Source organism: Leopardus geoffroyi, chromosome C1 (assembly GCF_018350155.1).
Source record: "Leopardus geoffroyi isolate Oge1 chromosome C1, O.geoffroyi_Oge1_pat1.0, whole genome shotgun sequence".
Taxonomy (NCBI): Eukaryota; Metazoa; Chordata; class Mammalia; order Carnivora; family Felidae; genus Leopardus; species Leopardus geoffroyi.
The window spans coordinates 27,810,364-27,836,732 of NC_059328.1; the positions used below are offsets into that span (position 1 = coordinate 27,810,364).

The 26,369-nt window shown below is 51.3% G+C and overlaps 2 protein-coding genes across 8 annotated transcripts in view; one reads left to right on the top strand and one right to left on the bottom strand.

The window, feature by feature from the left end:
- Positions 1 to 5,418: 5,418 nt before the first annotated feature.
- On the bottom strand, positions 5,419 to 15,792 carry TRAPPC3 (trafficking protein particle complex subunit 3). Of its 2 annotated transcripts, XM_045476722.1 has the most exons (6): positions 15,619 to 15,745; positions 15,347 to 15,501; positions 8,205 to 8,302; positions 7,860 to 7,959; positions 6,630 to 6,812; positions 5,419 to 6,172 (listed from the first exon to the last, which is right to left on the bottom strand). In XM_045476722.1, coding segments are annotated over exons 3-6 (405 nt in total). In that variant the 5' UTR covers positions 8,207 to 8,302; positions 15,347 to 15,501; positions 15,619 to 15,745; the 3' UTR covers positions 5,419 to 6,052. The 2 variants fall into 2 exon arrangements, with proteins under 2 accessions (XP_045332678.1, XP_045332677.1); XM_045476721.1 differs by lacking the exon at positions 15,347 to 15,501 and having other exon boundaries at positions 15,619 to 15,792.
- Positions 15,793 to 20,910: 5,118 nt separating this feature from the next.
- Positions 20,911 to 26,369, top strand: part of MAP7D1 (MAP7 domain containing 1) — a 34,427-nt gene continuing 28,968 nt past the window's right edge. For 3 of the 6 annotated variants that reach the window (XM_045476725.1, XM_045476724.1, XM_045476728.1), the window contains exon 1: positions 20,986 to 21,349. In XM_045476725.1, the coding sequence (XP_045332681.1) occupies positions 21,304 to 21,349 (46 nt within the window). In that variant the 5' untranslated portion in view covers positions 20,986 to 21,303. Of the gene's footprint in view, positions 21,350 to 26,369 lie in introns of all 6 variants that reach the window. The other 3 variants (XM_045476729.1, XM_045476726.1, XM_045476727.1) reach the window with 2 other exon arrangements.

The following is a 26,369-nucleotide window of genomic DNA, read 5'->3' on the forward strand; positions in this document are numbered from 1 at the left end:
ATATGCCAGGAAATTTACACACTTCTTCTTGTTTCATCCTCAAAACAGTCCATAAGGCAGGCATTATTATTAGCCCCATTTTAAACCAGATGAAGAAACTGGCACTCAGAGTTCAAATCCTTCACTCTTGTCACATAACCAGTAAGGAGCAGAACCCAAACTTGCCTTTGTCTCTGGTCTACAACCTCTTCTGTCCCTTTCCTCCTCCCCGCCACTACACACACTGCATTCGGCTGCTCCCCCATGGACGGAAGCTCCCAGCATCTCCCCAGCTCCCAGCACAGGACTCTTTTTGTTAAGCGAAAGAGTTCACATACAGACACACTCCCCAAGGAATACACAGAAACAGACGCACACTGAAACCCAAACACACATGTAACACATAATTTAGAGTGTGGTATCCAATACTGGATTGTTTGGGTTCAAGTCCAGAATCTACAATGTACTAGCTCAGTGTTCCTCAGTTTTCCCATCTCCAGAATGGGCATTGGGATAGAGCTATTGGGAAGGCTAAATGAAAAATGCATGTGGGGCGCCTGGGTAGCTTGTCAGTTAAGTGTCGGACTTCGGATCAGGTCATGATCTTACAGTTTGTGGGTTCGAGCCCCGCATCTGGCTCTGTGCTGACAGCTCGGAGCCTGGAGCCTGTTTCAGATTCTGTGTCTCCCTCTCTCTCTGCCCCTCCCCCACTCACACTCTGTCTCTCGCTCTCAAAAATAAATAAAACATTTAAAAATTTTTAAAAAAGAAAAGAAAAATGCACGTGAAGCACTTAGACCGGCACTGACCAGCGTGTAGCCGCTCTTCAACAAATATTAGCTGTTGCTATGAATAACATTTGTCCGTGCTCACTCACACACGCTCTCAAGCCCTCACATCGTCCCCCCAGCCCTCCTCAGCCCAGCTCAGTCCTACACGTCCCCACGGCTGACAGTCCAGGCGCCCAGAACCAGGAAGGAAGAGCGGCTGCTTCTCTGGGCATCCCCTGGGGCTCTACCTGGGCTGGCCCACGTGTGTGGTGCAGAGTGAGGGTGCCGCTTCTCAGCAGCTCTGGGCCCATCAGAGAGGGCTTCCCAGAGGAGGCCTCCGCCCAAGCCAGTGAAGGCTTACCAGGCGAGGTAAGATGGTGCCGCCCTATGCCTTGGCTCCCTCCACTGTCCCTCACAACAACCACCCCCTAACTTCTTCTGCAGCGCCCTCCCTCCACCCCCTTCCCCACAGTAGAAACTTTCCTCTCCTCCTGCCAGGAGCGTAAATTGCCCCCAGGAATGCGCTGTGTCCCACAGCAACCCTGGCAGTGGCCCTCGGCTGTCCTAGGGTCAGGCCTGGCTCTACATCAAAGGCTGGGGAGCCGTAACAGCGAGGCTCCTCGCCTGCTGCCACCCTCCCCGCACCCCCCCCCCCGCCCCCACCGGCCCTCTGGCTTCCAGGGAACAGCACATGGTAGCACTTAAGCTCCGAGGGAACCAGAAGATGCCTTTCCTGCACCAGCACCCCCAACCATCCACAATGAACTACTTGTTAGGAGACTATTTTAATTTTACTTAATGCAATTTCTGTCCTGGGCATCTGTTGCCACCTCCTTCTCTGGATGCCCAGTACAAATATAGGGGAGGCCAACCCACCAGGGGAAGGTAAAACCTAAATATGGAAATGTCATGCATGGAGGTCTAGGGCAGGAATAGGACTCTCTTACATCAGGGGAACAGTGCTGGTGCTCTGGTCTCCACTTAGGAAGTCGAGGGGTTGATGAGAGGAGGGCTCAGGGCTAGCTTGTGCAACTGAGGCCAGCATGAGAGTTTGGGGTATGCACAGGGGCCACACACTTCTTTGCCAAAGTGCTCTAATGCCCTGGGTTCAGTAGCTAGGCCCTCGCCCTCACTTAGCCTGGCAGCACGTAAGCTTTGCTGTCAGATCCTGTGGGAGTGACTGGGGAGAAGGGGGGAGCGCGTCCACGTTCTAACCAGCTTCTGAGATTTGTCCATCAGGTGCATCTTCTGGCAAATTATGAAAACCAGGGGTCCAACGGTCACGCTAGGACAACAGAGTGGTGATCTGGAGACCCCTGGTGGCCAAAGGCTGAAGAGCAAGGCCTTTTCTTTGAGCTCTGCGGAGCCAGTGCCAAGCCCAAAGGCCACCAGCATGGACTCGGGCCCCAGGCCCCAGAATTTCGCTTCAACCCAGGCTGCTGACCTCATTATTCAGCCCCCCTGCCATAAAGCCAGACAGACCTGCCCCATCTTGCTTGGGAGGGCATGCCGGTACATCCTGGAGAATGGGGAATGGCCCAGCCTTGGGGGGGGGGGGGGGGGCTGTCCCAGCCTCAGTCAGAGTAAAGGTGAGGGATATATAATCCACAATGAATTAATTCCAGGGGTGGGGATGTGGTAGGGGACCTCGAAGCTAGGTTGCTGGGACTTGTATATGTTTGGCTCATTTGGAAGAGATGATGAGGTGATGTTCCCAATAGTTCCATAGTCCCCACCCCCTCCCTTCCCTCAGCCTCTGGGTGCACATCACACAATTGTGGGGCTGCCACCGGGAAAAATCACTGAGGGGCTTTGTTTCCACAACTTGCCGACTCTGTAATGCTGCCCATGTTTAACTCTGGGAAAGGAAATATCTAAAACCTCATACCATACAAAGGGCTGCCGGGAAGTGGGGGTGGTGCTACAAGAGGAAGGGTGAGAGCCCCCTGGAGGAGGGAAGGGTGCTGTTCACCTTCCTAGGCAGGGCCCAGGCACCGCACAGCGCGTCCACATCTGGGCCCACATTCATTCTCTTTACCTCCTTGATTCACTCAAACTCTAGGGTGACTGGACCCAGCTCTATACTGGGTGCTAAGGATACCATTAACCGAAATGGGGTGCCCGCCCTAGGCCCTAATTTGTATCTGGAGGGGGAGGTAAAGAGGCTCAGAAAAGACAGGATCCCAGAGGGAGCCTCCTTATACTTGGGAACACAAAAGTGACACCCCCTCCCCACCCCTGCTTGGTGGCCTGACCCAACTGGAGGAGGCAGGTCGTGTGCAAACTGCCTCTGTTACTGGCGTCCCAAAACCTTGGTTCTAACCTTCAACCAAGACAAACTTAACTCACAACGCATCACCTCAGGCCTGTGCACTAACCTTGAGAAAAGCCCAGAGGCCCCATTTCCCCCCAACAACCTGAGTATCAGGACCTCAAGGCCCTAGGCTGTCTCCAAGAACAGTGCTACCAATAAGGCCTGACAACCTCTGATCCCTCCCTTGAAAAGCTATCCTAACTTCTATAAGGCTGGGAGAGGGGCCCACAGGCCCGCTCCCCTCCCACCTCTCCATGTGAACCAGGCATCACAGTTAATATGGGCTTTGTTGGGAATGCAAGCTGGTGCAGCCACTCTGGAAAACGGTATGGAGGTTCCTCAAAAAACTAAAAATAGAACTACCTATGACCCAGCAATTGCACTACTAGGTATTTATCCACGGGATACAGGTGTGCTGTTTCAAAGGGACACATGCACCCCCACATTTATAGCAGCACTATCAACAATAGCCAAAGTATGGAAAGAGCCCAAATGTCCATCGATGGATGAATGGATAAAGAAGATATGGAGAATATATATACACACAATGGAGCATTACTCGGCAATCAAAAAGAATGAAATCTTGCCGTTTGCAACTACGTGAATGGAACTGGAGGGTATTATGCTAAGTGAAATTAGAGAAAGACAAAAATCATATGACTTCACTCATATGAGGACTTTAAGAGACAAAACAGATGAACATAAGGGAAGGGAAACAAAAATAATATTAACACAGGGAGGGGGACAAAACAGAAGAGACTCATAAATACAGAGAACAAACTGAGGGTTGCTGGAGGGGCTGTGGGAGGGGGGATGGGCTAAATGGGGAAGGGGCATTAAGGAATCTACTCCTGAAATCATTGTTGCACCATATGGTAACTAATTTGGATGTAAATTTAAAAAAAGAAAAAAGAAAATTAAAAAATAAAGAAAAAATGTCAATAAAGCGAAAAAACAAAAACAAAAACAAAAAACAAAATATGGGCTTTGTGACCTAGCTTCTCCCCTTAATGGCCGTATAAGTTCAGGCAATTTGTCGTCTTCCCTCTAAAAATGGACTTATTTTGGGGCACCTGGGTGGCTCAGTTGGTTAAGCGTCTGACCTGTGGTTTCAGCTCAGGTCATAATCTCACAGTTTCATGAGTTCCGGCCCTGCACCAGGCTCTGTGCTGGCTGCTGGTCGCCTGCTTGAGATTCTCTCCCTCTCTCTGCCCCTCCCCCACTGGTGCTGTCTTGGTCTATCTCCAAATAAACTTAAAAAAAGTTTAAATCAAAATGGATTATTGTGAATAATGGAATTATTGTGGATTAGGTAATGCAAAGTGCTAGGACAACGTCTGACACATGGTAAGCACTCAAAAAATCGTACCCAACACCAGAGGTTTAACTTTCCTTTGACTTCATATCACTCTGTAGACACTACCCTACTTCTTAGCTCTTCTTTACAGCAAAACTCCTTGAGGGGCGTCTGGGTGGCTTAGTCAGTTGGGCGTCTGACTTTGGCTCAGGTCATGAACTCACGGTTCGTGGGTTCGAGCCCTGCATCGGGCTCTGCGCGGACAGCTCGGTGCCTGGAGCCTGCTTCGGATTCTGTGTCTCCCTCTCTCTCTCTGCCCATCCCCCACTCGTGCTCTGTCTCCCTCTGTCTCAAAAATAAAAAAACATTAAAAAAAAATGAAAAAAAAAAACTCCTTGAAAAAAAAATTTAGTACTCTTAGTCCTCTCCCTTTCATCCTCTCAAACCTCCCATCTGGCTTTCACCTATTTTTATTTTTCAGTATTTATTTTGAGAAGGAGGGAGAGCACGCACATGTGTGCTCGTAAGCAGGGCAGGGGCAGAGAGAATCCCAAGCAGGCTCCATGCTGTCAGCAGAGCCAGATGCGGGGTTCGATCCCATGAACCATGAGACCACGACCTGAGCTGAACTCAAGAGTCAGAAGCTCAACCGACTGAGCCACCCAGCCATCCCTATTTTTAAGTAAACTCTATGCCACACGTGGGACTCGAACTCATAACCCTAAGATCAAGAGTCACATGCTCTACTGAATGAGCCAGCCAGGTGCCCCCTCCCCATTCTTAACAAGGTCTCTCTAGCCAAGCCTTCCAACTTAGTGGCCAAAAAGCTCAAGGTAGTCCATTTTAGGTATATCTGCGGTAATGGTCTGCTTCTAGATTTTGCTAGATAATAAACCCAAAAGTGACTTTGAAGGAGTATTTGCTCCCAGGCTTCCCAGACTCTCTAGTCTGTGGGGAGAAGCCATTTCTAGACCAGGTAAAAGCAAGGCAGGGCCCAGGGATTTAGCTGGTCTCCTCACTCCACTGCAATAAAATTCCAGAAAGAAAACAGAACATGATTAGGATTTCACTCAAGAATGTGTCTTTATTGAAGAATTTGTAAGAAAAAAGGATGGACCCTCTGTAAAAAGAGGAGATGTTGCCTCCAAACAGCAGGGAGGAATGAGACCTGGGTGGCTTCCCAGAAGTCAGTGTTTCCAGCATGGCTCCCCTTTCCTGGCAAGCACTAGAGTGTGTCACACCATGACTAGTAATTCCTGTCCATCCCTACAGCCTCTCCTCCCCCGTCCCACAACCCTGGATTCCCTACAGCCATTTACCAATGGCTTTCTGAAGGCCCAGGAATAGATGTGGGGTAGGCTTCCCTCTTTAATGGGATCGAAATGGGTTCTGCTTTGGAAAATTCAAACAGGAATGTAAAACAGTTGAGCTCTTTCTAGTCCAACCAGAGATGACTGCATCCAGCCCCTCTGAAGGGAGAGGGAGCAAAGAGTTTCCCTCCTGAATGTGCACACTTGTGGGGTAAATGGACTAGATTGCAGTCTGCTCTTTATTAGCATGGAGAATGGAAACAGAAAAATATGTAACAACCATGTTAAAAGAGTCACTGAGTTCTAGAGGGCAGAGGGAGCTGAGGCTTCTGATTCCAACAAGTGCTCCTTCCTGCTAGCTACCCTGAAGTCCTGGGGATGGTCACTCCTCTCCAGCTGGGAGATTGTCCTCAATCCGCCTGATGAACCTCATCCGGATTTCTGTCACACCGTCTCCTTTCAGGGTGTCCTGGACAAACTTGGCCTCCACAGCCATCTGGACCTGGGGGACAGTGGGAAAATGAAGGGGCGGGTGCCTAGTTGCAGCCTCTGGGGAACCACAGGGGACAGGCTGTAGCTGACTCATCCATGGCAGTCCCAACAAGGGGGCTGGTTTCTCGCAAGGACAGGATTGCCAGTTCGTGTCCCCTGTAGAAAGCAGTGGCCCCGATCTGTAAGGCTGACTTAACAAAGAGCACCCACAAATGAGACCTTTACCCAAATAAGCCAATCTGGGAATTTCCTGGGCTTTGGGGGCTGACAGCACTACTATCAGCAAGAATCTTCACCATGTAGAAACATCCACCTTGGATCCTATGCTCAGCAGCATCACATCTCAGGTAGCAAAGTGCTGAGGGGAGCCAAAGGCCTTTCTTTTCTCTCCTTCTCTCATTCCTTCAAACCTTTATCAAGCCCCTACTACATTTCAGGTGTCCCAGGAGGTAAAGAGCCGCACTCACCATTTCCAAGGCTCCCCGTAACACCCCACACAAGAGATTGGAATAAATAAGGGATGAGTGGTTATCAGGAAGTTCCACAAAGTCCACCAAGGGATTATTTTCCAAAATGAGGGAGAATTCGTCACCAGCTGGGCTCCAATTGGTGATGCTTGGAGTGATGCCCAAGTACATCTTGAACGCCACCTGTCAGGAACACATGACAGCACTATGTGGAAGAGGAGTAGGGGCCGCACACCAGGGAAGGTGATGGGACTGGCAAAGGAGAACTGAGTGGCTTGGGAACAAAACTGTGGCCTTTGCAAAACACTGGAGCTTTAGGCATTCAGGGCAAAAAAGACAAAGCATCTGTGCACAATTCCACACCCCGCTCCTTCAAGGCGTCATACAATTAGGCAACTTGCTGCCCACCTACACTTCTTCTGACCGGGTGGCTTCTCGGAACCAGCACATGAGAGGCCCGGTCCACTTCCTCGTCCTCTGTGCTACCTGAATCCTTCTTGAAAGCAAGTATGAGTCACTGTGGCAGAATTACTCTGAAGACATCCTTCCCTCTATCCACCCTCCTGATTCCAAACCCTCACACTGTCTCTTCACTATCAGCTCTCTGTAGGATTGGGGCCGGCATGCTCTACAACAGAAAGAACTAACCTTTAGGCAGCGGACGCCACAAAGCTAAAGGCGTTTTATTATTTATTATTAATTCTACCATACGTAATGTTAGTATTATCAATAGTGACCATTTACTATAAGCACACTAAGTTAAGTGCATTCGTTTTAATTGAATGCTCATGCTCATTATTTCCTTTACTTCTTACAATCACTCTGTGAGGCAGCTCTTATTTTCCTTTTTAAAGATGAGGTAAGTGATAATTAAAAGGTTAAAAGCAACTTACCCTTAACTGGTAAGTACTGGAGCCAGAATTTGAAGCCAGGTTTGTCTGAATCCAAAGTCTGTATTCTTAACCCCCAGGCTGCTCTGCTACGTCTTCATAGTCAAGGAGACCTGGCTTTGACTTCAGTGGGGCTTTCACCCACACAGATGATCCCAACCACTCTTCCCTTTTCATAATCTGTGCTATTCCCAAACCACCAGGAAGACTCCTTTGACCAGACAGCTGCCTAACTAGTATTTTGGAATACTAAGGGCCTCCCTAAGGGAGATGGAGAGTGTGGTAAGCAGTGCCTCCCAATGACATCCCTCAGCACAACAAGGTGGCCCAGGATAATGACCTTGGCGATGACGTCTGCAGTTTCCCGAAAGTCGTGGCACCTTCCAACATTTGACCGTGCCAAGAAATCTTCTATCAGTCGGACTCCAATGTTATAGCCCCTGGGAAGAAAATAAGAGAACAGACTGTATTATGGAGTGTGAATGTCTTACGTCTGAACATAAGGCTGCTGGTGGTAAAGGGAAAACAGGGGACAATTCCAAAACATCTCAATACATGAGCTCAGTGGAAACTGTATCCAAAATACTGGTTACAAAAGAGAATCCTGTTCTGGGCTCTGAAGGACCATGCGGATTGTGCACTAGGGAGCCCCATTCTTGTCCCTCCCGCAGAGGAGCTCACTCACATTTTATCCAGCTGTTTATTCACATCTTCATCATTTTCATAGTCCTTGCATAGCTGGGTGACCAGGGCCCCATAGGTAAGGGTGAAAAGCTCAGAGCTCTAAAAGACATTCAAAAGACCGTCAGAACCAAGATACACAAAAAACAAAGTTTAGTGAGTCTAGATCAGCCTCAATGCAGCTGTCAGGATTCAAAGGAAGGTCATCTGTGTATGGTGAGAAAGAGTATCCTCCTCTATGGAGTGCCAACAAGTGTGGCTCCCCAGGGTCAAGGTGGCAGGGCTTCAGCCAGACCTACTACAGAACAGGTTGTAGAAGGCACTTCATGCATAGAGGAGTCACTCTTCCAACCTATCAAGGTGGGTTTCTGTTAACCCAGGACCCCACCACAACCGCCAAGCTAAGCTTGGGTCACCAGAATCTGGGGTGGGAGCAGCAGTCATCCACTAGATACCATGAAAGACAGACCTGAAACAGACAGTTACAGATCAGCTTCTGTATGTTAGCAGGTGTGACCAATGGCTTCTCTACACCTAAGAAAGTCTGGGGTGTCCTGGCCTCAACTCACTCCCAGCGCCCCACCCAGGAGCAGCAAGGACCCAGGGGCCTTGTCTGTGGGGAGGAAAGGAAGTCCTAGACAAAGTCCGCTGCTCTGATAATCCCCCTCCTAAGTTACCAAAATGAGGAAAAATAATGTTCCTCTTGACACAGAGCGAAAATGTTTCCAGGAATGGGGTCACTCTGAAAGAAGTCCAATCTTTTGTGTACCTGGAACACAACCCTGATCTGGACTGGTTTCTACTACAACCACAGTTAACATCACAGAATCCCTGTCTCAGATAAAGACTCCTGTCACCTACCTACCAAGAAACAGAGATGTGGAAGGGGAAAGGATGACAAATGCCATGACTACAGAATGAAAGCAGGTCAGGAGCTAAACACAGTGAAGAACATGCTAACAGCACATCTGGAGCAATGGATCCACACAGAAGGCAGGCTGAAAGATTAAGTCAGCCACCCAACTGCTCCCTTCTGAGTGGAAGCTCGTCAGACTTGGGGCAGAGCACCTTTCTGTCCTCAAGTCTTCTGGGGAAGAAAGTCCAAGTAATGTTAAGGCCCAGGCTCTCAGGACCTCAGTGCTCCTCACCTCGTCCCCCTGGCCTGGTGCTGAGGTCACTGCAAGAATGATAATGTGAGCCTTCTGCTCACATACTGCCTTCTACTTTTCATAGTCTCATTTTCCACCCCACCATAATTCTGTAAGGCAGAAAGGGCAGGGATTAATCTCATTTCAGAGATGAGGAAAACTGAGACTCAGAATGATTAAGTAATCTGCCCAAAGACAAACAGCTAATTATTGACAAAAATAATTTTGGGAGACAAAAAACAAGAGTTTCTTTTTTTTTTTTTTCAACGTTTATTTATTTTTGGGACAGAGAGAGACAGAGCATGAACGGGGGAGGGGCAGAGAGAGAGGGAGACACAGAATCGGAAACAGGCTCCAGGCTCTGAGCCATCAGCCCAGAGCCTGACGCGGGGCTCGAACTCACGGACTGCGAGATCGTGACCTGGCTGAAGTCGGACGCTCAACCGACTGCACCACCCAGGCGCCCCAAAAAACAAGAGTTTCTAAGCCAATATTCACTCTACCCACTGTTCCCCATAAGTTCAATATTAATAGCCCCCCTAAAAAATAACAAAAAACTTACCTGCACCAGAGAGTCAGAGAATCAGTTTCAGAACCAGGAAGCTTTTTGAACTAAACTAAAACAGTCAGATCAGGGTGTCTCCAAGAGACCATTTACCAAATATGGCAATTAAGGGAAAGCTATTAAGGAGGCCAATGATTTTTTAGTAAAGTTATGGGTTTGGCACTAGAATGGCTTGGACATGAATGGATGGAGACAATCCAGCAGTTACCAGTCTATCGAGTTGGCACCACTGCATTAAATCAGGAGAGCTTTCCTTCCATTATTAATGAGCCTTTGGATAGAGACTCCAATGGCCTCAGCCCACCATAATGCCAAGTAACATGCATATCACAATGTTATCAAGCACCTTATACACGCAGCAGCCCCCAATTTACCAATAAAAAAAATCAAGGTTCTAAACAGATCTGTCCATGGTCACAGAATCAATATGCCTGGGATTTGGGAATGAGATTCCTGACCCAGGTTCTCCACACTCTCTCTTAATTTGCAATTCTGTCTCCATCTCTGATTATGAACCAAGCCCACTTGAACAGTGTGCGATGTAAATACATCACTTAAAGGTCTTCATACTTTAAAAATAGGAGTGGAGCTGTGGCACAGAAAAAAGTCATCCATTCAATGTCTACTATGTACCAGAGATTATCTAATAGGAGGGTGATACATAATAAATTGAATAAAATATATGGTTTGCCAGATGATGATAAGAGCTATGGACAAAAAGCCAGCAAAGGATACACACACGCAGAGAGGGAGAGAGGGAGAGGAAGACAGAGAGAGAGAGACAGAGAGAGAGAGGAGGGGAGGGAGAGAGAAAGAGGTGTCAATTTTAAATAGGATAGTCAGAGAAGGCCTAGTAAGGTGATATTTGTGCAAAGACCTGAAGGAAGTAAGGATATGCCATGAAGAAACCCGGGTGAAAAGATTGTAGGAAGCAAGTGCAAAGACACTGACATGGGAGTATGTCTGCCATGTTTGAGAAACAGCTAAGAGACCAATGTGATTTGACAGGAATGAATAAAAGAGAAAACAGAAGAGGAAGACAGGTTACTGCTGACCTGGGTTTTCAGTCCTTGTGACCCTTACGACAAAAGGTTTCATGGGACCTTAAAGGTCAGCTAATTCAATTGATCCAATTTCTTCATTGAACATAATAACCACATTCTCCTTCCCAACAAAAACATGAATCTCTTCTGCAACATTTTTAAGTGCTTTAATTATGTTTAGTAATAATGGCCATTTACATTTATAAAATCTTCAGAATGCCTTTCATTAATCCTATAACAACCATGAGTTAGCAAACATCATCCATCCCCATTTTATAGGTGACAGGTTAAGTAACTGAGATTCAGTCTTCTTAATAGTTGAGCACTGCCCTGTAAAAAGTTATGTGATCGAAGCCATCACTTAGTATTTTGGAACATCAGTTTTTTTCACATCTGTACAATGGTGACAATACTATCTGCCCTTGAGGACTACAATGAGATATACACAGGGCACCTGCTGCATAGTACCTACACAAGAAGTACAGTACCTACAAAAGAAGTAGATGCTGTTATTTTTTATTCTTAAACTAGTTCTCTGTAGCGTGCTGTCAGAGAGTACCCTGAATTGGTTTAAGGAGGGAGATTTTTGAATCAATATAAAGAACTTTGTAATAACTAATAAGGCAAATAGAAAGAACAATGGGTTTATGGGGCACCTGGGTGGCTCAGTCAGTTAAACCTCTGACTCTTGGTTTTGGCTCAGGTCATGATCTCATGGTTGGTAAGTTCGAACCCTGCATCGAGCTCTGTGCTGACAGTGCGGAGCCTGCTTGGGGTTCTCTCTCTCCCCTTCTCTCTCTGCCCCTTTCCTGCTCATGCTCTCCCTCCCTCTGTCTCTCTCTCTCTCAAGATAAATAAACTTTAAAAAATTAAAAAGAAAGAAAGAAAGAAAGAAAGAAAGAAAGAAAGAAAGAAAGAAAGAAAGAAAGAATGAATGAATACTGGATTTGTAGTCAGAAGACCTGATTCTGAGTCTGGACTGCCACTTACTAGCTGTGGGATTTTAGGTAAGTCACTTTACTTTGCTAAATCTCAATCCCCTCACACAAACACGGGCAACAGTAAAATCTGTCATGCTGGAGGATCTAATGAGATAACGGACTTTAAATGCTTTGCAGACCAAGACACCACAGAATAGCCAATACGATCTCCAAGTACTATAGGCACAACCTGAGCAGAGCAAGTAAAGCCAAGCCCTACTTCAGGTGAGCTACTGTACTTGATGGTTTTCAAAGCCTTTTCGGTTAGTGCCCCGGACAAACAAATCTTCCTAGGGGGGCCGATCTCTGGAGCTAATGTTCCAAGAGTCACATTTACTATTTTTATCAACACAAATAATTCAGTGTGACTGCCCCAAGCAGCTGGGAATGAAGGTCAGTAACAGGAGGGAGTTGATCCCTCTCTCTTACCCTCCGGCCTCCTGTATGGAGATTCTGAGTGCTGCCACTGAAGTAGTAACCCACCTGAGCACTGGACAATACAGCCACTGGGGTTGGGTTACTAGTAACACGACACAAAATAAAGTTGGGTTTGACTGTCCATGGAATTCAAGAACCAAACACTGTACAGACACATAAAGGCTAATATCTGTACAAACAAGGATGCTTGCTAGCTGACATTTACCGAGTGCCAACTGTGTTGAGGGGACTGTCACACTGCTAGCTTTTCATGCATGATGTCAATTAACTCTCAGAACAACCCTATGACAGATACTATTACTACCCTTTCGAATCTATTTTTTAAAGATGGTGAAACTGATGCTTACAACAATGAAGGTCACACAGCAAGTAAGCAGTTAGGCCAGGACAGTACTACACCCCTGTGTTGTATACTTTTCTGCCTCTCTCATAGCATGTGCTTCTCAAGGTCAGGGACTAGGACTGCATCTCTGCACTTCTCCCAACACCTAGCACAGAGCTACCCATATAGTTAGGGCTCAGGAAAAGTTTGCCAGATACATGGGCTGTTTCTGCTCGCACAGACTAAAAGCAGAGGTCTAGTTCTTTGGGTATATTAATCATTTAAGTCTTGGAGGGTTTAAGTGGGAACACAGTAATTAGCAGAAGGTTGGGCCAACTGGGAAGAGGGCTGCTAGACGGAGAGACCCCCCCAGGAGGAGAGGAGCATACCAAAACCAGGTGGCCAGCAAGAGGATCATGTGACAGGCCCTTAAGTAGGCAGCAGCAGGAAATGAATGAGAGGGTGCCCCAAACCTTCATGTCATTCATTCACTAAATATTGATTCCCTAGAGCCAAGCATCATCCCAGATGCTGGGAACAGAGCAATGGACAAAACAAATCCTTGCTCTGGTGGTTACATTTTCATGGGGAAGACTGAAAAGAAACAAGTATATAATTTATAACGGAATAGCGCCATGAAGAAAAACAGTAGAGTAAGAGGACAGAAAACTAGTCAGGTAGTCAGGGAAGGTCTCTTCAGAGGAGGTGACATTTGAGTAACTGTGAATGAAGTAGGGAGTAGCTACATGAGGGTTAGGGTTACTCATTGGGGGAAGGAAGTTCTAAGCAGAGACACTAGCAGTTGCAAAAGCCTTGAGGCGGGAGTGTGCTGCTCCCCTCCCTAATTCTCCCCTCACCAAAGCAGAATGAACACGGAGGGGGTTGCTGCTGGTGTTAAGGGTGGAACCTGGAGGTTCCTGTTTAAAATGGTATTAAAAGGGCACCTGGGTGGTTTGGTCGGCATGGAGCCTGCTTCAGAATTTCTGTCTCCCTCTCTCTCAATATTTAAATATAAACAAATAAATAAAATGGTATTAAATATTTCAATAGGGATTTCAGGTTTAAAAAAAGTACAAAACAAAACTAAGATATGAAAACTAAGCATCTCCTCATATCTTAGGAAAAGAGGAAACAAACATTTACCATGTCCCATACATTGTACACTGTTATCTCACTTAATCTTTTTTTTTTTTTTAATTTTTTTTTTTCAACGTTTATTTATTTTTGGGACAGAGAGAGACAGAGCATGAACGGGGGAGGGTCAGAGAGAGAGAGAGAGGGAGACACAGAATCGGAAACAGGCTCCAGGCTCTGAGCCATCATGAGCCATCAGCCCAGAGCCTGACGCGGGGCTCGAACTCACGGACCGTGAGATCGTGACCTGGCTGAAGTCAGACGCTTAACCGACTGCGCCACCCAGGCGCCCCATATCTCACTTAATCTTAAGTAGGCATCACTGTCCCCAATTTATAAATAAGGAAATTGAGGATCAAACAAGACTTGAGAATTCCAACAATGTCCATGCTTCTTCCCCTACATGACAGTTTCCTAGGAAACTATACTTTTTTTTTTTAAGTCCTTGATATTTTCTCCAAAACAGGAATTCTTAACCTGTGATCCATGGAGGATCTTCAGGGACCCACAAATCCCCCCAAAATGTAAACAAGTGTCCATGTACATGTCTGTCAATTTAACATTTCTGGGGAGGGGCACCTGGGTGGCTCAGTTGGTTAAGTGTCTGACTCTTGGTTTCAGCTCAGGTCATGATCTCATGGTTTGTGAGTTCGAGCCCCGTGTAGAGCTCTGCGCCATTAGAGATTCTCTCTCCTTCTCTCTCTGCCCCTACCCTGCCCATACTCTCTCGCTCAAAATAAATAAATAAACTTAAAAAAAAAAATCTGGGGAGGAGATCCATTGGTATCAGCAGCTTCTCAAAAGGGGTCTGAAAAAAAAAAGTTAGGTACTACTTTGGAGTGTTAGGGCCTCCTGTGGCCCATTTTTGGTGGCTGTTCCTAGTGTAAGATGCCAAGGTATAAGGGATGTTTAATCACCCCGCTAGAGCTGAGTGTCAACAAAGGGCCCCTGATTGAGTTTCCAAATCGGGAAAGAAAGATAGCATGGGCAATTCTGGAGGTAAGAATATGGCAAAGAAAAACACCTGGCAAGAGGTCCCCTTAATTTGGAGGAAAGCGTCATCTACCTTACTTTCCAGGTCAGGCTGCCACCTGCAACCAAACTTTACCAGACTACATGGTGTCCCACTATTCCCAGGGCAAGAAAGGAGTCCCCCCGCCCCCCCGCCCCTCACCAGAGAGGTACCACTTACTGCCACCCTGCCTACTCCTCCAAATAAAAGTTCCTTTCTGGCAGGATCAGTATCGGAGCATCTCTTACAATCCCCAGAGCACAGCGTGAGAGACAGTAGGGCCTAGTAGTCTGAAACCTGGAAGTTCTACAGAGACATGAGTTCAAATCCTAATTCTTCCTAGATGTAAATTTGGGGAAGTTATGTAACCTCTCGGAGCTGTAAAACTGCGGTAACATTATCTACCTGAGAGAGTTACTTAGCGAATTAAATGACACCGTGTACGTAAAGTGCCTGGCTCCGTGCCTAACACACAGTAAGAGCAATAGTGGTAGTTACTATTACCGTCGTCGCTGTTGGTCTAGCACACGGCAGCTCTCAAGCGTCGGGGGAGGGATCTCTGAGCTACTCCAGCGGCCCTGCAACCTGCTTCAGGCCCGGTACGTCCCCGGCGTGACTCTCCCCTCCAGGCCCACAGGCAGCCCCCTCCTCCTTCCTTCCTGCGAAAGCACTTTGCACTCATAGGAGGCCCTTTTCCAATTGCGCCCCGCGCCGGGCCCCTTCCCCAGAACGCCTCCATTCCGCCCCGCTCGCCGAGGTCACGCGCTCCGAGTTACCATTTTCTTGCTCTCGGTGCCACGGTTCGCCTGCCTAGACATGGTGCCGGCCGCCGGACCCCGCCTCGCCACAGACCTGCTCGGCGACCCTCTGGACACCGCTCCACCCAGCCACGGCCCCTCAGCCTTCGGGACTGACCGGCACCAACTCACCGCGCCTGCGCGGCCTACCGCAGGGCACCACGGGACTCGTGGTCCGGCGGATGAGGATAATTCCCGCCCGGTAAACGTCAGACTACAACACCCAACCGCTCCGTTGGCAGCCCCGCTGGACTACAAGTCCCAGAGTGCTTCGCGCAGCTGACTCTCTTAGAGCCTGGCTTCCCGAGGGCTACATTATAGCCGCTGGGTGGCGTCCGGCGCTTGCGGGAATCGTGTGTAGTCCACACACTTCCCTTCCTCCCACCCCCTCACCCTCACAGATGCTCCGCAAATTCCTCTCTTGTTGGGTTGGTCTTGGAAAGTCCCCCTTTCGAACTATCTTCTTCCGCTCTTGCTGCAATTCAGAGCCAGAAGCTCCCAGGATGTCCCAGAAAACTAGCTACGGCTCATACACAAATCTGGCTTCTTACTGCAAAAATATTTAATAAGAACCTATGTGCCAAGCATTTCACTAACGGTTTTTTTCAAACTGTCATTTGTTCCCAAACTCCAAAAGCAGCCAGTACCTGCATCCTACCACTGTGGCCTCATGATGGAATATCCAGTCTGTTTGCTAAAATTCAGGTCACTTTGTCTCCCTCCCCTTCCCCAAGAACTACACTGCCTGGTCCCTGGAAAAGAAAGATCGCCAGCGTTGGTAGCAGCCAGTCCCGGATTTTAATCTCAGCTTTGCCATTTTAGGCAAGTTGCTGGATCTCTTTCAGTTGTTGTGAAGATTGGTGAGACACAAGTGCAGAGCACTTGGTCACAAAATAAATGTGCATTCCCTTTCTTCCAGACACTCTCTAAAAACAGCCAACAGGTCCCAGAAACACCAAGGGAATGTGCTGGCCACACCCTCACCATCACCAAGGGAAGTCCTACAGTCCCTGACCATAGCTCTTCGGTTTCAGCTCCAGCCATCCCCTCTGGCCGGTCAGTTGTAAGCAGGCTGGCCTGGGAGTCCCTGAGCACCCTCTCCTCACTTAAGCCTGGTAGCCTGACTTTGTAAGCAGCTGCATTCTAGCCCCTAGCCTTCACCATGACAACCAGCCTGCCCAGACGTGAGCCAGCCCGGCTGGGGAAGACTGGGGGGCCCAGGCTGCTCCGGCTAAAGGCCAGTTCCCAAGATTCTCCCAGTCTCTCCCTCAGGGTGCAGGACCAATCGTTATTATACCCTTCTCCCTGTGACAAAGACATTCTGGGGCCTCCCTAGAAGCAGTGACTTTGACTCTCCCTCCTGTGTCAGTGCCTTGGCTGAGAGTTCTGGGAAGGACCTGGAGGGCTGGGCTGTGGCAGGGGAGGAGGCAGGGGGTCAGCTAGCCCCCAGCGGCCAGCGCAGCCAGGGAAGAACCTCCTGCATTCCCAGGAGAGAGGACAGCTGAGGTGAAAGCTGCAGTTGGCTGGTCTGTCTGTCGGTCTGGGCTCCTCCCTGCCGGCTGCCCTTGGCTGCCCACAGAAACCTGAGTCACAGTCACGGCCAGCCGCCCGACCCCACCCAGCCTGCTGTCAGGCAGGGTGGTTCTGGAGAAGCTGAAGGCGGAGCCTTTCCCTGCCCATCTTATGACCTCTGAGATTCTTCTTCTGCCTGTGATTGCTCCTTTTGGTGTCTTTTTCTCTGGGACTCCTCCTTCCAGTGCCACAAGTCCTGAATTAAGGATGGGGGAGGGGTCCATTTTAAGCTGATTTATAGGGTCTCCTCCCTCACTCAGATGTGAACCTAAACCTCCTTAGACAGCTGCTCCAAGGGCTCTCGGTACAGCTCCCATCATTCCCAAATCCCAATCCTTCTCAACCACTGCTCAGGGCCAGACATCTCAGAACACTAGGCACCTACTCCTCACCCTTGTCTCCTTCTCCCTAGAAAAGAATGTAGCAGGGACAGCTTCCCATTCCTAGCAGGGGCTCTAGGCAAAGACCCTTCCCAGGAATCCCAAACAGTGAGCCTGTTCGGTCCTGTATCTGAGTTCCTCCCCCTCCAGTCAGTCCCTGTCCCTTCCTGTCTCCAAGCTGGTGGGAGGGAGGCCTTATTGCTGCTGGTGTCACCACTGCCCTTGAGGACATTCCCCACCCTCAGCCTCGAGGAGTGGGCCTGGAGGGCTCCCCAGGAGAGCGGTATGGGTCTCTAACCCATTCACCATGCTGTGCCTTGGGGTGGGGTGGGAGTGAGCGTCTGGTGTCTGTTCTCTCTGCTGCCCCCAGTATGAGGCCCCTCCCACTTCCTATTTTGTGAGTGTGGAGGCAGCCTCCTGGGCCTTCCTCCTGATTCATATCTCTGTGTCAAATCTCCCAGTGATTTCCTTCACCCCTCCATCAGGTTCGTCCTGGACCCTGCCCCACCAAACCCAGGAGGTTGTAAATGCTCTTGCTCCTGCCCTCCCCCTGGGGGATCGGGAAGGGGACTTATTTCTGATCCCTGCCCCCTAGCCCAAGCCCAGCCTCGTGGTGAGAGGAACAGCTCATTCGTGCCTGTTTCCGAGGAGGAGGGACTGCCCTGGGTGGTAAGGGAGTCACAGGGGAGCCAACAGAGTTCCTTGCCCCTCACCAAAGCAGGCAAGGCATCCTGTTGGGGCTTCAGTCCTTGATATTTCAAGTATCTCACTTCTTCCTTCTCTGGGATGTCTAATATATGGGGGTAGAGGCACGTGAGGCTCCCAGATCCAGCCCCAAACTTGGAGAGACACACATACTCTAAACCTTCTCAGTTGCTAGCACTTGGGACCTGCCAGGGATCCTGATCAGTCAGGGAGTAAATGGAGAGGAGCCCACTCCATCTCTCCATTTGTTTGCTTTGACTTAATCACAGGACACTGGTGCACGCACTCCTGGTTCCCCTTAGCCATCCTCCCAAGACTCATCCTGGACCCATCAGCTGTACAGGAAGCCTTCTGGGGCTGGCCGGGAGAAACGTCCATCAGGTTGGCTAACTCCCAGATGGTCTGCTGGTCCCCACCACTAGCATCTTGTGAGGGGGTACGGGCGCCTCCACCCTCAGTCTAGAGAAGAGTTCCTCTGCATTGGCACTGTCGACATTTTGGGCCTAATGATGCTTTGTTCTGAGCATTGTAGGATGTTAAACAGCATCTCTGGTGTCTAAGAACTAGATGCGAGTGATACCCCCAGTTCTGACAACCAAAAGTTCCCCTAAATATTGCCAAATGTTCTCTGGGGGACAAAATTGCCTCTGGTTGAGAATGACTGACATAGGCTAATACCACACACTGTCTCTTTGCCATGAGTTCCTCAAAATCAATCCCGGATCATTAGACACAATAGAGAATTTCCAGTTCTAAAGCAGTGCTCACCCCTCCCCTTGCAAAGAAACTTTCACGACTCCCCACGATCGTCATCTACATGATGTCAATTGGCATTCAGACCCTCTTATATAGACCATCCCTGGCCTCTCTTTTCATCTTTAGCTACCGTTTATTTCCTCCTCCACTACTCTTGAGGTCTAGCTAATGAAGGTATCTCACTGTTCCCACCCTCACTGAAGACCCAGGTTGTTCATCCTCAAGATCTACCCTAGAGGGCTCTCCCCCTGTTGGGTTCCGTTCATGAATCCTGGCTCAGGGTAGGCCTGTTCAATTCTGGAAAATGCAGGCCCTGAGGCCTCTGACCTCACAAAGAGCAGTCCTGGACTCCATCATCCACATGGTCCCCTCACTTTGCAGATGGGATGGCTGACAACAGAGATCTGCTCCTCCTCCTAGTCTGCTTTTATCCTTAAAACTCCACCACCATCATCACCACCACCACCACCATCATCATCATCATCATCTTTATTTATTGCACACATTTTATATGCCAGGCTCTGTGCTAAGCATCTCATTTGCATTGCCTTATTTAAACTTTACAATGACCCCATGATACCTCATGGTACTATCATTTTCCTGATTTTATAGGCGAGCAGACTGGGTTTCAGAAAAGTTAAGACACTAGCTTAACGTCAGCAGCTCCATTTGCAGGCTTTCCATCATCATCATGTTCTAATGATTTGGGGCCAGAGGGAGCACTATTCCCTCCCCCACCCTTCCAAGAGAGTTTAGGTCCCCAACTACACACTCCTCCTAGTCAGGCTGCTCCCAGGTTGCCTGAGACCCAGACCCTTTTGTCCCTCAAACCTCCTTGAAATGGCTGCTTTCTGGAGCTGTTCAAAGAAGAAGACACTGGCGGGAAAGAGGGGCAGGAGGCTTGCATCTCACTGGACCTAATCTCTGGACAATGGAGAACCAGAGAACTGACCTTCTAGAGGTCAGGACAAAGGGCAGGGAGGGGGTGGCAGGGAGGGGGTGGCAGGGCTCAGCTGTGCCTCCTCATTCCTCCCCTCTGTCAATCCCTGCAGCACCATCGATCCACCTTTCCCAGCAAGCTCCCCCCTCGCTTCTCAGGCTGGCCAGACTTGGCTTGAGGCCCCACCTCCGCTGGCACTAACAAGGGGATTGGGGGATCCACCGCGAAGAGCTTGTGAGCAGGACTATTTGGGGGAAGGGAGTCAGAAGAGGCTTACTGCCTCCTCGACAGGCCACAGGGAAGAAAATCCTTCCGGGGAGATCGGAGGGGTCGCCCGATAGGGGTGGGGGAGGTTCAGGGCCAAGACCACCCAGTTTGGAGCTGGGAGGGACCCAGCAGATTAGAGACCTGAGTAAAGCATTGGTGCAGGCCTGTAATTACCCCTGAGAAGCAGGGAAGACACCAACCATAGGATACTGGAGGAAGGGCAGCAGCAAGGTTCCGGGCTTCTCCCATTCCAGCCATCCCCAGGAGAGAGAAAGCAGAGTCCTTTTAGGGGTCTCCTTGGGACCCTCCTTCAGGTCTCTCCACACCCCCGGGGTGGATTTGGTTTGAGGTGGGGTTGGGGGAGAATTTGGATTTGAAGCTAGCGCCAAGGCCCCGGGGCCCCGGAGCCGGAGCCTCCAGGTTCCAGGGTGGGATTGGGGGCTCCCATGCCCGCTCCCCTCGACTCCCCCCAGTCCTAGCCGCGGGTGAGTCACCGGAGCGCTCCCTACATAGCCTTCTCTCGCTGTGGCGCGTACCAACGCGAGGCCGCAGGGGGAGTCACAGGGACCCGCGTCCTCAGGGAGCCGTGGCGTCCCCTCCGCCACGGCCGCAGGAGAGGCGTCCCCAGCTCGAGGGCCCGCGCTCCAGGGCGGAGGCGGGGCGGGGCGCGCGGGGCGGGCGCGCGGCGGCTCGGTCCCTGGACGCTGAGGCGGAGACCTCCCCGCGTCGTACTTGGTACGCGCCAGCGGGGAGGCCAGGCCCAGCCCCGGCGGTACAATAGGGTTGGGCCGCGGCCGGGACTGGGCCGGCGCCGGGCAGGGAGAGGGATCGCTGCCGGATCCGACAGCCACTGGGCGCCCGGCGACTCCGAGCCTAGCAGGCCACCAGCCGAGCCAGCCCCGACCTTCCCCGGAGCGCCCCCGCCTCCGAGTCTTGCCCGCCGGGCCGGGCCGGGCGTGATGCACCGCGGGACCCCTGTCCTGGCCGCTGGCCGCCGCCGCCGCCGCCGCTGAGACCCCCAAGACCCCCCGTGACGCCGCAGCCATGGAGAGCGGCTCACATGCAGAGCCGGGTGCGGGCGCACCCCCAGGTATGCCGGGATCCACGCACCGGAGAGATGGGGGGAGGTCGCGGGGCCTCGGGAAGGCCGAGGAGAAGGCCAACCCGCTGGACGGAGACCCCTCCCCCGCCGCGCCCTCTGACCACTTGGAAGTTTAAAAATAAAGGCTGCAGCGGCGGCGGCTCGGGGCCACCGACGCATCCTCTGACAGCTGCCCCCTCCCCCACTCTGGGCGCTGGGACGCACTGGGCGGCGGGATCCGCGAGGACCCCGCGCCCGAGTTGCTGGAGAGACCCTTCTGCCCCGACCCAGTGCCACCTCGGTTTCTCCTCCTGCACCCCCTCCCCGACCCACCCCAGGCCCTGATGATCCTTTTCAATTGAGCTGGGACGTCTATCCCCCACTTCATCCCAGGTGGGGAAGTGTGACCCCAGCCTGAATGTGTGTGTTGGGGGTCCAGATTCTCAGGCCTGGAGCCCTGCATACCGAAACTTAGGCCCTGGCGCCCCGCGACGCCCAGGCCCTGGCCCAGACCTCGCCCCCACCCCATCCCTCCAGCTGCCGCGCAAAGGGCCTGTTGCTGCTGCTGCGGGCCGGCCGGGAGTGGAGGGGAGGGCAGGGGGAGGTCTCTAGCTGCGGCTGCCAAGTAACCCGCCGGATAAAGACGAGGGGGAGGGGGAGGCGGCATTGTTTGGGGCGAGGGCGGGAGCTGGGAGGTGGGCCGCCTCCTCTGCAGCCTGGCCTACTCCGGAGCCCACCCAGCCCGATTTGGGGAGGAAGGGGACAGAAGTAAATCTGCGTATCCGGCCACCCTCCTTCCTACCCTCTTTAGGCCTGAGTCTCTCTCGAGAATGAGGTGAAGGCTCAAGGCCGCACTCCCGGGACCTGCCACATCATTCCTCACTCAGCCTGAGGCTCTGGATGCCTACCCCCGCCCCCCTACACACACTCCAGGCCCCAGACCATCAAAGCTATCCTCCCCTCCCCTCACCCCACCAACCACCAGTGCCCTGGACTTCTGCAAATCCCATTCGGATCTGGGAGCAGCTGATGAGGGGGTGGGGACAGGTTTCTGGTTGGGCCTGGTGTCGGAGGGAGGGATTTCTGTTTCTCTTTCTTCCTGGAAGGGGAGGGAAGAACATGATTACTGAGGACCTAAGTTCCGTTCCCACTGACTCAGGGGGGAGGCGGCCCCAACCTCACACCTCCATAGAGTCCTAGAGCCTAATCCCTGCCACCTCCCTGACCCCTGCGGCGTAGGCCCAGCATGAAACAGTGTCTGTGGGTGCGGAGAGCCCAAGAGGAGGCGCCACAGCTTGGCTGTGGGTGGGCTCCTCCCCATGCCAGCGAGGGTGCTTCCAGGGGACCCTGTGGGTGTGGGAGCTGGAAGGCGCAGGTGGGGGAGGGGGCTATCAGACTGTTGTGGTCGAGGAGGTTTGTAGCCTGTGCTGGAACAGTGGCACTTGGGTCAGTCTTGTCTCTCCTGAGCCTGAGAGGGGACACCCAGGGAGTCCTAGACTGGATCCATTTCATCTGATTATTGGCTGTCTGCATCAGAGGGGCGCAGGCACTGATGTGTACATTGGGGCCTGAATGGGCCTGATTACTGGGCTGCAGATGAGGGCCTGAGTGAGTGTCTAGTTTAGAATTAGGGCACTTGGGTGGGATGCCAGGACTGAATATGAGGGCATGGAGGGGGACATGCTTGGCTATACCGCCGGGCCTGAGGGGGCCTGCATGCAGGGTCCTGGGTTGGGAAGACTCTTCTATACACAGGACCCAGACAGAGTTACAGGAGAACCTAGATCAGGCTGGTGGCTGATCCCTACACACAGAGAAGGTGAAGGTGACAGGAACCCCCTATAAGCCAAGGGCACTAAAGGTGGTGCCCGTGGCACGTACCCTGTCAAGTTTGAGGCATGGGGCTGCGACACTGAATGCACATGGCACGATCCCAGCCATCTTTGAGTGCCCTTAGCACCCTGAGCATTACTAGGAGGCAACATGGAGTAGGGGACAGGTGTGGACTGGAGCAAGTGACTTGCCTCCTCCAGCCACAGTTTATGCCCCTGGAAAATGGAGGTCATGTTATCAAACCTTGTGGGGTTAACGTGAGGGTTAGAGATGATGTACTAAAGGAATCTGGCACAGAGACGCCCGCAATACAGTATTATTACCATTATTGTGGTTATGCTCATCAGAACTGATGCCAACAGGGAGGTACAAAATATGGGGGAGGTGAGGACAGGAATTGGGAGCTGGTTTGCTTAAGAATGTAGACTCTGGAATCAAACAGTTTAAGTTTCCCCTTCATTATTTACTGCTGTGCGGCCTCAGGTAAGTTGCTTAACCCGAGTCTTAAATTTTCCCATCTATAAAATGAGAATAGCGCCAGAAATTATCTCACGGAGATATTGGGATCATTAAATCAGATGAACACATGACACAGCCCTGGCACATAGTTAGTGCTCAATAAACTCTAACTATTTGTTTCTTTTGTTTATTGTCTTTAATTCCTTTGGAGGCCTGAGGAGGAGGTGTGATTAATTAGAATTTCAGGAGGTCAGTATGGGACAGAGGGCCAGGGAGAGGGGAGTTCTAGATACACATGAGCCAGGGTGTATCGGGGGGACAGAGGGTCCCTGTGCTTGAGGTAGGGCAGTGGAAGCAGGAGAGAGACCCAGGAGGTGCGTGCAGACAGTCATCCAGCACAACATAGTGATGCCTGCCATGTGCTGGCTATGCAAATGGCAGAGAAGTGAATCAGACAGAGTCACTAGCCTCTGGGAGCTCCTGACCCAGTGACGGAAGGCGATGTGTTCACTGTAGGGGAACCCAGGTATAAGGGTGATACAATGGTCAGTGGGCTCTACTTGTGGAAGGCTTCACAGAGGCGGAGGCATTTGAAGTGGACCTAAAAGGATGAGTAGAAGTGAGCGAGACTGACACAACGAGCTGTCTCTACATATAGCAGCCAGCCTAGCTGGTGCCTCTCACTGACAGCTTCGTCCCTGCTTGGGCCACTGGGCCCAGTAAATGAGGCCTCTAATGAGCCCCTAATGTGCAGTCACGCATATGCAAACGAGGAGGAAGGGGCATCAGGCCAGTTTACTCCCCCTTTCCCTCAGGATAGGCATCAGCTGTTGGTGGGGCAGGGCCGAGGGAGGGGGAATGAGCTGAAAGCAGGGCCCTGACTGGAGTGGAGGCACTTGAGAGCGGCCAGGGCAGGTCTCGGGTCTACCAAGGCTGGAAGTTAGGCCGCAAGCAGCAGGGAGCCATGTCCTTGGTTCCCCACTGGGCCTTGGGACAAGTGAGGGAGCCAAGGAGCCAGGCCCAGATAATGCAGCTTTGTTGGCTGTGGTAGCGCTGCCTGGCACCCCGGGGCACAGCCTTCAGCATCTCCTCCACCACCCCTCAGCTGCAGCTCTGCCCTGAGGGGAGCAGAGAGCATGGTAAGGGGTAGATAGCGTGGTATTGCTACCTCCATCAGTGCTCCTCACCAATAGGAGGAGATTCAGGCTCTTACGAGGGATAAGTCCAACTTATCTCCAGCCTCCTATTTATTAAGGGCCTTCTCTGTGCCAGGCATGATGCTTAGCCTGTCATGTGCATTGTCTCATTTGATCCTCAAAACAATCCTTGAGTAGGGCCTAATGTTATCCTCCTTTTACAGATGAGGATCAGAGAGGAAAGTCACTTGCCTAAAGTCCCACAGCTAGGAACTGACAGAGGCAGGATTTGAACCCAGGTCCATCTGGCTCTAAAGCCTCTGCACCAAACCTCAAGACTGAACTACCGTGGCTGAGCCAGCCAGTGATAGAGTCTGACATGCTTCCCTTGCATGACTGATCTTGGCATCTTGGCATCTTGGTCTTAGGGACCCCATGATCCATTCTCTGGCAGGCATAGTAGAGCCAGCAGAGCCCTGGGTCCCCTGTGCATCTTGCCCGGTTGGAGTCTGAGTAAGTCAGCTCAGAAGGAGGCCCTGGACCCAGGCAGTGGGGACAGTGCAGCCAGCAGGCCATCCCCAGGCCCCTGCTCTGAGCATGTAGGCCCCAGCCCGGGCAGCCCTGCTGAGGCTGAGGGAGGACCCGTGGTGGGGCCTGAGCTGCGGGATGGGGTCATTTCCTGCCGCCTAAAATAACAGGAAGTGGGTGCTCCTGATTGGAGGCTGGGAACAATGGCCGCCAACCAGGCCAGAGAGCTCCTTCAGATCTGCGGTCTCGGTTGTGATCCCGGCTTTATCATCCACAGAGGCCCAAGGCCTGGCCCCAGTGCCCTGCCGCTAAGGGCCTGTGGCCCAGGTCCTGAGGACTGCTGGAGCAGGCTGCCCCGCTCTCTGAGCTGGCTCAGCTCTACACTGGCCGGGAGTAATGCTGCCCCCTAAGGGTCCCCTCTGTCCCAGCCCAGCAATTAGGCATCTCGCAGAGTTTGTCCTTCCTGCCTTCCCCTGCCCCATCCTCCCAGATCAGATCTTTCCAGGAGGGGAAACCCAGGGGGCTGTACCCCTTTGAGTGAAGGTACAGACTGTCATGCCGATTCGGGCCCAAATCCCAGCTTTGCTACTCACCAGCTGTGTGATTTAAGCAAGTGTCTTAATCTCTCTGAATCTATTTCTTCATTTGTCAAATGGGGTAATAACATCTGCTTCGTAGGATTGTGGTAAAGAAGAAAGGGACTGATGCGTTTAAAGTGTTTAGCTGTGTCTGACACAGCATTAGCTATTGCTGGTGTTGACAGGACTTTCCCCTGGCCCGGGTAAAGGAGTGCCCAGAAGGGGCAGGGCTGAAGCGACCTGGAATGGGGCTGTATACGTGTGCCGGGAACACTGTGTCTCTGAGTGCTGTATGGGTCTCTGAGGCTTCATCTGTGCCTCAGAGGGATGCCTGGCTCCGTGTGTGTGTCTGTGTGTATCTGTGTGTCTGTCGAGTTCCAAATCCCACTAAGTCTGACTCCTGTGTATATAGGAGGGAGAGAGAGAGAAGGGAGAAAAGAATGTGTTCTGTCTCTCACCATTGTTCAGGCTCCGTTCACTTTGTCTGAGTCTCTC